Below are 11466 nucleotides of genomic sequence, written 5' to 3' on the forward strand. Positions count from 1 at the left end.
CTCTCTCTCTCTGGAGTAGCTAGACTTAGAGCAAACACTGAAAAAGACCAGCATTTCTGTTTTTTCAACAAATGTCATTAAGTGTTTAATTTCGTGTGCCCTAACCTTGTGTGCACTATTCTTTCCTGCTTCTTGCTAAAAAACAACAAAAAACCCTTAATGTTCCCACTTTCTGTTAGAATTGTCTCCCTTTAACTTCTTTGTCCCATATTTCCTGCCAGTGTGTCATTATTTCATTCCAGATTAGCGTTTTTGCAGTAGTGCCTCAGAGCATACTGTGTGACTAAACCAAACCGCCTGTGAGGAAATGGGACGCCCTTCCCCTGAAAATACTGCGCAGCAATTCCAGTAAGTAACAGCTTTCCCAAACAGGAAGAGAGATGGGACTGTGGCAACAACTAGTAGACAGTAGCCAAATTTACCTTTTTCATCATGTCGCCGATTTGGCTGCATAATAGAAGAGAAAGGTGCCATAGCAATAAGCCCATAGCGTTACTATTACTATAGTAATGTCTGCAAATTCGTTTGGTTTCAGGCTTCTTCACAAAGGGATGTCTTTTATTCTGCTTCTTATTTTGGGAAACATGTTGTCTGTGACACCTTCTGGTAAGTAATGGGACAGGGAAAACAGCTTTTAAAATAGTTTCACTAAGTTGAATCCCTATAATTATGTATTATCTTTTGTATCATTATTATTATTATTATTATTGTTATTATTTATTATGTGTTTGTTTCGTGCAGGGCTTGAAAAGGATCTTTATTGTACCAACGACTATGTTGATATGTTTTGCCACTTCAAACCAACATCTGACCAGCCAGACTGTACTGAATACAGTTTGAATCTCACAGGGAATATCCAAGAAAAACCGTAAGTCCTCAATTGTTATTTTTATCTGTTACTTTGTGTCACACTACAGAGACAGTAAACCGTTGAAGCGCTACAGTTAACCCCAACCCAGAATTATTATGTTTTGGTGTTAAATCTTAAATCGATCTTAACAGTGGATGGCATTACAATACTGAAAAAGCAACTGAATCAACATCCAAGTTTGAAGCATTATACCCAGAAAGAGTTATTTTCAAACCATGTTATTGAACACAATTCATTTGTATTCCACAGGAAGGCACATTGCAATTTCAAGCATAGTGAGCGCTACAGTGGAGCATGTAGTTGCTCTATCAAAATGATACTTGTTCCAAGGGAGACTCACACTGCAACACTTCTGAAAGGGGGGCAGAAGCTGGAGTCCAAAACCATCAGCATCACAGACAGCAGTAAGTTCTTTTCTTTTGAGAATCCAACCTAAGAAAATGTGTCATTCCTTGATCTTAAGATAGTTCACTCAACATTTGAGAAAAAGAACAATTCTCTTTCAAAGCAAGAAACCAGATAATCATAACAAAGAGAAATCTTGGAGATGCTCCAGTCAGTGGATGGGAGAAGGATTTTGCAGGATAGTATGTTACCCATGGTCATATATGAGGACATGGGGCCATTTTGTGTTTCATATCAGTTTCATAAAACTCACTTGCATGTAAAAGCACAAATAAGCTGTCTTCATTTCTTTGTCAACTGAGCAGCTTTAGAAAGTGTCTCTTCCAAACATAATAGATTAGAGCCTTGCATCTCTGGTTTCTACCTTTGAGAGTTGTACATGTTCATGTTTTTTTAAATGTTCTTGTTGCTGTTCTTTCACAGTTAAGCCCAGAGCCCCAACACTCAACAAAGTGGAAGAGACAGAAAATGGGAATTTTATGGTCACATGGAAGACAAACATGGAGGGAACCACTCTCAATAATGAAATGATTTCTACGGTGACTTATGGAAAAAAAGGAGAAACAGACATGGTAGGGACAGGGTCACAGACACTTGGTAACACTGAGATGTAGACATGGGCAGATAGGGTGCAAAGGGTTAGCTCCTGTGTCTTGATGTACAAAATGATAACTTTACAGAGTGGATTTTGGAATGTAATTGGGGTGTGTGTGTGTGTGTGTGTGTGTGTGTGTGTGTGTGTGTGTGTGTGTGTGTGTGTGTGTGGGGGGGGGGGTGTTATTGGAAAAGAAAATGATTTGCATTAGGGATTCACCAATATGGTCAACATCAATATTTTCCCACACATATCGACCAATACGAATACAATACCGATTTGTAAGAATCTTAGTACAAATGCAGGTGCAATACAGGTTAAGCTTTTCAGACATGCCATAATATAATTAAATATAATTGTAATACATTTTTAAACAAAACTCCATGTTACTTTTATTCAAATTCTATTCTTTGACAGTTGTATGAAGTGAAATGCCACAATCGGTCCAATGTGGGCAGTAAAACTAATATTGGACCGATACCGATATTGCTTTTTAAAGCTGACATTGGCCAATACCGATTGACTGCTGATAGAGCGGTGCATCCCTAATTTGCATCACACTGCTTGGTGGCAAATTTATAATAGAAAATTTGACTTTGACAGATGGCCGTTTCAAATCAATCTTATTTACATTTTACATTTACATTTTAGACATTTAGCTGACGCTCTTATCCAGAGGGAATTACAGAGTGAATATTATTCCAGTTGGAGCATCTCTAGCTATGATGTCATTCAACACAGTGTTTATTAAACAATGCGTTGGATCTAAAATAGATTGCAGACCTGTTTTTAGTGGGTTCCAAAATTAAGAATCTGATTTGTTTATATGATTTATGTCTTATGTTTCCATCCTCAGTTATACAGTTTATTGGTCTTTTGGTTGGTTAAGTTTTTGGCCCTGACAGAAAAAAAGTTGAAGAATTTTATATCATCCTCTTATAATTCTCGTCTCTCCATACCAGGTGCATAAAGAAGTCGGGAGGGCGACATTCTTTGAAATACCTAGCAAAGACTTGGAGCCGAGTACGGCATATGTGGTTAGCGTCAAAACCTCCACAACGCTTAATAAGCTCTTCAGTGACAGTAGTGAGGAGTATGTATTCCCAGCCGGTAAGTGTTATCTTTACTCTTTTTGTCAGTCATTTTGTGTTTACTTAATTGTTGCTCTATCATGCCTGAACAGTGAATTTCCCAGACTGCAATATGAAGTTTTCCCTCATACTTAAAAAAAATATATATCTTTTTGATCTCATCCATGAGTGTAGTCTTGCTCATACATTAAGCTTGTTACTCTTCTGCACAAATATAGAGGATCTACAATTTATCATTTATTTGGCCATCTAAATTTTGGGTATATTTACATCGGCCTATGTTCTTGAACAGTTTGAATTGAAGATGGAAAATAAACTTTTCGGGACTTAATGAGAATAAACTTCAAAACATGTATAATTCATATTTCGCTGCACATATTGTCAGTGTTCACATCAAAAACACAGATAATACATGTTAGAATGGGGAAAACATGTCTGAAGTCTTTACTAAGAGTATTGACTTTGACTTTATTTTATGTTCACAGCTGACTTTGACAGCGTACTCTTGGCTGTCATTATAAGCCTTAGTTTTGCTGCAGTCATCATTACCAGTGTTGTGTTTGGCTGTTATGTTAGGTTATTATTTATCACCTTTTGTATTAATGTTTGTTTCGTGCAGAATTTCAAAAGGATCTTTACTGTACCAACGACTTTGTTGATACAATGTTTTGCCAAATCAGGCCAACATCTGACCAGCCAGACTGTACTGAATACAGTTTGAATCTCATGGAGACTATCACAACGTAAGTCCTCAACAAGGGTGGAAGTAACTAATTACATTTACTTACATTACTGTAATTGTGAAGTGAATTGTCAGTCAGCAAAGAAGAGAAGAGAAATTTGGCTTTACTTTATTTTGTAATTTCCAAATTTTCCAATTAAAAGAATCAAGTTTCCTTCTAAAATTGCATGGAAAAGATCACATTTAACAATATTATTTTCTGTAAAAAGTAACTAGGTAAAGTTTACTCATTTTAAATTAGCTACTTTTTAGAGTAGAGTAGATTTTTACATTGGTACTTTTACTTCTACTTAAATAAAATAAGAGAAGTAACAGTAGGCTACCTCTACTTCAGTAAGACATTCTAGTACTCTTTCCACCATGTTTGAAGCATTATACCCAGAAAGAGTTATTTTCAAACCATGTTATTGAACACAATTCATTTGTATTCCACAGGAAGGCACATTGCAATTTCAAGCCCAGGGAGCGCTACAGTGGAGCATGTAGTTGCTCTATTGAAATGATACTTGTTTTAGGGGAGACTCACACTGCAACACTTCTGAAAGGGGGGCAGAAGCTGGAGTCCAAAACCATCAGCATCACAGACAGCAGTGAGTTCTTTTCTTTTGAGAATCCAACCTAAGAAAATGTGTCATTCCTTGATCTTAAGATAGTTCACTCAACATTTGAGAAAAAGAACAATTCTCTTTCAAAGCAAGAAACCAGATAATCCTGGAGATGCTCCAGTCAGTGGATGGGAGAAGGATTTTGCAGGATAGTATGTTACCCATGGTCATATATGAGGACATGGGGCCATTTTGTGTTTCTTATCAGTTTCATAAAACTCACTTGCATGTAAAAGCACAAATAAGCAGTCTTCATTTCTTTGTCAACTGAGCAGCTTCAGAAAGTGTCTCTTCCAAACATAATAGATTAGAGCCTTGCATCTCTGGTTTCTACCTTTGAGAGTTGTACATGTTCATGTTTTTTTTTTAAATGTTCTTGTTTGCTGTTCTTTCACAGTTAAGCCCAGAGCCCCAACAGTCACCAAAGTGGAAAAGAAAGAAAATGGGAATTTTATGGTCACATGGAAGACAAACATGGAGGGAACCAGTATCAATAATAACTTGAATTCTACGGTGATTTATGGAAAAAAAGGAGAAACAGACATGGTAGGGACAGGGTCACAGACACTTGGTAACACTGAGATGTAGACATGGGCAGATAGGGTGCAAAGGGTTAGCTCCTGTGTCTTGATGTACAAAATGATAACTTTACAGAGTGGATTTTGGAATGTAATTGGGGTGTGTATGTGTGTGTGGGTGTGTGTGTGTGGGGGGTTTATTGGAAAAGAAAATTATTTGCATTAGGGATTCACCGATATGGTTTTCTGAAGCCGATGCCAATATCCAATATTTTCCCAATCTTATCGACCGATACGTATTTATTGGTCTTTTGGTTGGTTATGTGCTCTGTGTGATTCATTGACATTGTGATTTTTTTTGTTGTCCTGTTATGTGAAGTACAGAAAAGAAAAAATGGGTCCAAGGAGAGTTTTTGGCCCTGACAGAAAAAAGATGAAGAACTTTGTATCATCCTCTTATAATTTTTGTCTCTCCATACCAGGAGCATAAATACGTCGGGCCACAGACATCCTTTGAAATACTTAGCAAAGACTTGGAGCCGAGTACAAAATATGTGGTCAGCGTCAAAACCTCCACATCGCTTAGTAAGCACTCCAGTGACAGTAGTAAGGAGTATGAATTCACAACCCGTAAGTGTTATCTTTACTCTTTTTGTCAGTTGTTTTGTATTTACTTAGTTGTTGCTCTATCATGCCTGAACCAAGTGAATTTCCCAGACTGCAGTATAAAGTTTTCCCTGATACTTAAAAAAAATATGTATCTGTTTCATCTTATCCATGAGTGTAGTCTTGCTCATATATTAAAGGATAAGGCCGGTGTTTTTTAATGCATTGCTTACCGTCAACAAATCCTATGACAATAACAAAATCAGCAATGATTTTGTTTTGCCAACAAGTCTCGTCCATGTAGCCGGTGCCCAATGAAACCATGTCCCAGCAGCCATAGAAATCCATTGTATTAAAAAAAGATTAAAAACACATCAAAGAGCCATGCTGTTGCTCTGGGCAGCATATTTCATCATCAGGATGCACCGGGCCAGCCGACTTTTTCCTCAAACAACTTAATAAGCCGGCTGTAAACACGTTTGCGATCTCAGGAAAGTAGTTCCGTGGCACCGAAAATAGTCCCCGGCGTAATGAAGAATTTGTTCTCATTTGAATTTGGTTTGGTAATAACTACAACAGTCTGACTTTTCGTGGTAACAGTTAGCGATTTTTAAAATTGAAACTGTCTTTGTGAGCTGTATTTCAAGGTTTTTAGTTTACAGTTGGAGCCAATGACTTCCAGGTTGAAGGCTAAAAACAGTACGTGGGAAGTCAGAAAGTAACGGGAGTAGAGCAAACGCATTGTTGATTTTGTTATTTTCATAGGATTTGTTGACGGTAAGAAATGCATTAAAAAAACACCAGCGTTATCCTTTAAGCTTGTTACTCTTCTGTACGAATATAGAAGATCTATAATTTATCATTTATTTGGCCACCTAAATTTTGAGTATATTCACATTGGCCTATGTTCATGAACAGTTTGAATTGAAGATGGAAAATAAACTTCTTGGGACTTTACAGTCATTACATATGAGAATAAACTTCAAAATACACGTATAATTCATATTTCGCTGCACATATTGTCAGTGTTCACATCAAAAACACAGACAATACATGTTAGAGTGGGGAAAACTGAAATCTTTACTAATATTGACTTTGACTTTATTTTATGTTCACTTCACAGCTGACAGTGTATTCTTGGCTGTCATTATCAGCCTTAGTTTTGCTGCAGTCATCATTACCAGTGTTGTGTTTGGCTGTTATGTTAGGTAAGTCATTCTGATAAAAGTGATTGTCTTGTTTGTGTGTTAATGAAATACTAGAGTGTGGTTTTGTTTAATTACTGTAATTCTTTCCGCTATATTACCGCAAATGCAACTATCTGACCTGTCTGTCATTTTGTTGAATTATGTGTTAATTGATTAATTGATTGATTTGATTTTAGGTTCAAAGCTAAGTGGTGGGACAAAGTTGCCGAATGTCCGAATCCAACACTTTTAAATATGCTTCCAGGCGAGCAAAAGGTGAGACTCCTGGCAGTGTTAAAGTTTATGTGGACAGTTTATTCTACTTTGCTGGTTAAGCAGTATCACTGTTGTTGCCTTTTTGTATCTGTTTGTTTTACTTCATTCCACATGTGCTACGTACTGTAAGTTTCGGTTTTCATTAAGTTGACCCCGAGGACATATGAAACCAAACCAAGAGCAGTTGTATACTTCCAGCAGTTTGTGGATGTCAGTTTGAAAACAGAAATGTCTTTCTTGAAGGATAAGTTTGGTGATTTTGGACCCTCTTACATACCTGTAGTACTTGGACCCTCAGATAATACTGACTCCCGAGTCAGCTGTTGGTTGAAACTGCGAGCTCTGTTGCTCGGCCTCTTGCTGCTAACAATGAGTCCAAAATATTGTCAAAATATCTCTAAAAAAGCCAGTCTGTGAAACCGATATGGTGACCAACTATTTATATTCACAGCCCAAAGTCTACTGTTTACAATCTGACCTGACTGTCCGCAAAACTAGATCACGCCGCCAGCAATGCACTTTCACCCCACAGCAGCCTGTGCTGCGGCAGAGAAAAATAGTTCTGTGATTTCCTGATTAGTGAAAGTGAGTAATGCCGTAATTGTGTCATGTTTACTCTCAATTCCCCTGTTGAGCCTACTAATGACCTTTTTGGAGATATTTTGACAAACCCCATTTGGACTCATTGTTAGCAGCGAAAGGCAACGGTAGCTCACCGTTTCAGGTCCAAAATCGCCGAACTTATCCTTTAATTCCTGAAAAGTTTAGTTTATTGGGTACGAGGTTTTAATTTGCATTTGTCATGCATACATTTAAAGATAATATAAATTTTCAAATAGGTGGCTTTAAAACTGAAATGATTCAAATCTGAAGATTTTATGTTCCTTGTTGCAGCTCTTACAGCCTTTGCAAACCCACTTCTCCTCCATCTACGTGGATCTCCCTGATCTAAATGATGGAAAACCATGGTTAGTATGGCTACACTAGTGCATCAACAAGACATGATCAACCCTGTCAGGATTTTTAGTTGTATGGTTGTATTTGTATTGGCACTGTAAATAACCTTTTTGCTTCTCATCATTCAGGTCAAAATGTTCACTAACAGACACAAGCAGTGGGAGTTACCAGCAAAGCAGTGGAATCAACACTGGCTCCTCTTCTCTGGGTTACGCTAACACGCTGCCCGTCGACATCATCACCAACGTTCAGGAAGCCCTGTGCAAAGCCCTGCCCCAGCTCGCCCTGATGTCATCGGTGACCAACACTTCCCTCACTGAATCACAGAAAGACAACGGTTTGCTCTCCACCGCCTACAGTACTTGCAGTGTCACACAATATGACCTGAAGAGTCCTGGATCATCTAGCTTTGACAACAAGACCTACTCCATCCTCATTCCCAGTTGTCAGAAGCAGATTACGAGTGGCAGCTCTGAGAATCACATGCAGCCTGTCGTGTCTTGTGACCCCGCCTACCTACCCAGCGAGGGTGACATTTTGAGAAACGCCTGTCCGGACCAACAGGTACCGGCCTGTCTGGTTACTGGACAACAAGATGCTGTTTTACCACCATCTTGTATGCAAACAGACTTTTCTTACCAGCCATGCAATGCAGAAGACAGCGGGTTGACGTCCGTCTCCAGTGGCAGCAGCACATCTGCGTCTTCTGATCTTGTTTCCAGAGTAGAGGCTGGGTGTGAGAACTTCGATGAGGCGGTCAGTGGTGCTACAATCCCAATTGAGACAACCCAGGATGTGTACATTGAAAAGGCACCGATATGTGATGAAAACCCCTGTTACGGCAGTCTGCCTGCGCCCTCACACAGCTTTCCCCCAGTCGATGATGACTATCAAGCATTTCAAAGTCTAGTGAAACAGCCAAATGTCTTGTTTCCAGAGCAGAGTGGTGGTGAGCAGTTGGGCAAATATCCAGAAGAATTCTCCAGTAAAACCGCTCAAAGCTCCTTGGGGACAGCGCTTCCAGATTTGCAGATTCACAGTGCCCAGGGTGGACAGTGTCCTCCTCCTGATCTTGAAAGACCGTTGCTGTCTCTTCTGTCTTCTGACCACTCTGAGTCAGTAATCACTGACAGTGGTTATCAATGTGTGTAGTGTTTTGGTGGATGCCATTTTTTTGATTATTGTTTTTTTTTTACCATTTTTATGCAATTTCTGCTTCTTTGGATGGGGTACATTAGGGAGAACCTTGGAAGATGGGACAGAGGGAAAGGATGATATGATTGTGAATTGGATTCAAACCTGTAACAATGTGAATACATAAGACACACCTTAGACCACTGAGCTGCCACCAGCACCCCTGGCCTTTGTGCACTATTTGCTGTTTCCATTTGCACAGTTTTGGTAAACTGCAACGCTTCAGAGTAAATACTGCTGACACTTTATAAACAGATAATTTTTGCAACGATTGTGTCATTGTTTGCAATTCTTAGACTTAGATTCTTTATGACTGCTGTATTAAAAATATGAAAAATTAGTTTCTTATTGTTCATGTCTTATTATATTTCTTATTATTAAATGTTAAATGTGAATTTACTTGTTTGGTAATAGTATGTTGACAGGAACATATTTAAGCTGCCTGAAATGATCCTCTCTGTCAAGCCTGCCACCTTAGTAAAAGGGCTTCAGTGATCTGTGAGCAATGGGAAGAGTCATGTAGATTATTTACAATAGACCTTTGTTCTCGACTTTTCACTACATGTCTATTGGATAGTATCCAGTAGAAAGTTGTGGGAAAGATGGGAGAAAGAGGATGACATGCAGATGAGCTTGATTGGACCAGACAAGTCGTTACAGGAAGACTGTAAACCTTTATGTCGTAGCCAGCTGAATCGCCAGTACATTTGAATATTGATCTTTGGAAGAGCTGAAGATGAAATGCCATACGTAGAAATTACAGCTGCATTCACTGAATATTGTTTCTGAGACAAGTCTGAACACTCGGCTCTCATGCGAAGCTAGTATAGTATTCAGGGTTGGGTAATTACTTCCCCATACTACTTCTCTGGAACAGCTGAGCAGCTTCCACAGAAACACACGCGTAGTGCTGATGTCAGCTGTGACAGTCCCTGCCAACAAACTGGTCAAAGCATAATACTCCTGGCACTTAAACTTAGAGGAACTTTATTTGTGGTAATGTAGTATTCTGGAAAGAAGTAAAACAAATGATAGACTTAAAACTTTATCTCAAGCCTGTGATTTTACTTTTTTTTTATTGAACTTATGTCCTGATGACACTCAGATGTGCCTCTTACAAGCAGGGCGCCTTATTGCTCTTCATTGGAAGGCGGTTAAAAGACAAAGAATAGGCAGAGAAATAAGCTTAAAAAGGCAGAGAACAGGCTTAAAGAAATACTAAAATGCATGGTAATGGAAATCCCAATTTACATTCTAAGAGGGAAACAAGGTTTTTGAGGATGTCAGGAGACCTTTTTTTACTTTTTAAAACATGGTCATATTGGTAACTTGTTGGCACAGGAAGAAATATGGAATGTTTTTCCATGAGTCATCAAACAATAGGTATTATGTGCTGGCATCCTTGAAAATGAGGAGAAAAACAATTTGTGTTTATCATTTTTGTGGTTGTAATTTGTTGAGTTTATTATCGTACTTGAAGTGGGTTCTTGAATTCTCCTTTGGTTATTGTATTTTATTTTAGCTGTAACCTTTAGTTGTCATGCATTTTGTTTTTAATACATTCATTTATTTATTTATTCTGCCACCAGAAAGCTCTGTGCCGCTTGAAGAAACAGAAAACATTTCTGTTATGGGTTCATTTTCTTATTTCTGACTAAAAGCTCTTGCATGTCAAAACATTTATGACTTTAAACCACAGAAGTGGGAACTTGCAAGAAATGATGCAGCAAGAGACCATACAGTTTACGTAACTTTATGTGCTGAGTAATTTCCGTGGACCAAGGACCCATGAAACCTACTCCAAACACACTGTATAACTTCAAAAATACATCTTTTATTAATCTCAAAATGATGCAAGAATACACAATTTATTAATTTGTAAATGGCTTTTTTTCTTTATTTCCGTAAAACTAAATTGTCAGAAATACAAGGTCTCCTTCCGATGGGGACAATGAAATAGCTATTTCATTGCTATTGCAGTAAGTAGGGTTGTACTTTCCAGAGACTGCGTTTGTTTATTACAGGTTTATAGTTGATATGCAATAGGCCTATTATATATGTGAGTTACATGTGCTCATACACACACACAGCCCCATACACACATGATCTCCAAAGCCTCAAGCCTCCAAACTTCAGTCCAAGCCCATACATAAATATGAAAGTAGTACAGTCGTATGCTATTAAGATTGATCAACAACTTGACGGTGATCAAGATACTACCTTCACACAAAGACACCAATGACTCAAGTGCACAACAATATTTTAACATCTCGGCCTACAAATTCAAAGGCAGAAAAGTCAAAGGCCTACTTAAAGCCAGATGAGAGGAGGAATGGTACTGATGGAGCACATCCGCCCCCGTTAACGCACGTCAACATCTTGTAAACACACTAAGAATTCCTTTATGTAAACTTCAAAC

The 11466-nt window shown here is 38.4% G+C and overlaps 1 protein-coding gene across 1 annotated transcript; it reads left to right on the forward strand.

Annotated features, from left to right (window-relative positions):
* The first annotated feature begins 381 nt into the window (after positions 1-381).
* On the forward strand, positions 382-9442 carry LOC139645765 (uncharacterized). The gene is made up of 13 exons (XM_071521587.1): positions 382-606; positions 742-868; positions 1121-1275; positions 1700-1848; positions 2834-2981; positions 3582-3705; positions 4140-4294; positions 4707-4855; positions 5310-5457; positions 6557-6641; positions 6818-6896; positions 7791-7864; positions 7982-9442. The coding sequence occupies exons 1-13, from the start codon at positions 510-512 to the stop codon at positions 9003-9005; spliced, it is 2514 nt and encodes an 837-aa protein (XP_071377688.1). The 5' UTR covers positions 382-509; the 3' UTR covers positions 9006-9442.
* The last annotated feature ends 2024 nt before the right edge of the window (positions 9443-11466 follow it).

The sequence above is a fragment of the Centroberyx affinis genome, unplaced genomic scaffold (genome assembly GCF_046629955.1).
Source record: "Centroberyx affinis isolate AG114_WGS23_722 - 3 ecotype Tasmania unplaced genomic scaffold, CSIRO-AGI_Caff_v1 ptg000899l_1, whole genome shotgun sequence".
Classification (NCBI taxonomy): domain Eukaryota; kingdom Metazoa; phylum Chordata; class Actinopteri; order Beryciformes; family Berycidae; genus Centroberyx; species Centroberyx affinis.

What these genes read in the sequence shown, in the direction of transcription:
- LOC139645765 (XM_071521587.1), top strand. Translation starts at nt 510, where the DNA reads ATGTCTGCAAATTCGTTTGGTTTCAGGCTTCTTCACAAAGGGATGTCT. An exon ending in GGAGTATGTATTCCCAGCCG is followed by an intron (nt 2,982 to 3,581) that starts GTAAGTGTTATC and finishes TGTTTCGTGCAG; the next exon opens with AATTTCAAAAGGATCTTTAC. An exon ending in CATCAGCATCACAGACAGCA is followed by an intron (nt 4,295 to 4,706) that starts GTGAGTTCTTTT and finishes GTTCTTTCACAG; the next exon opens with TTAAGCCCAGAGCCCCAACA.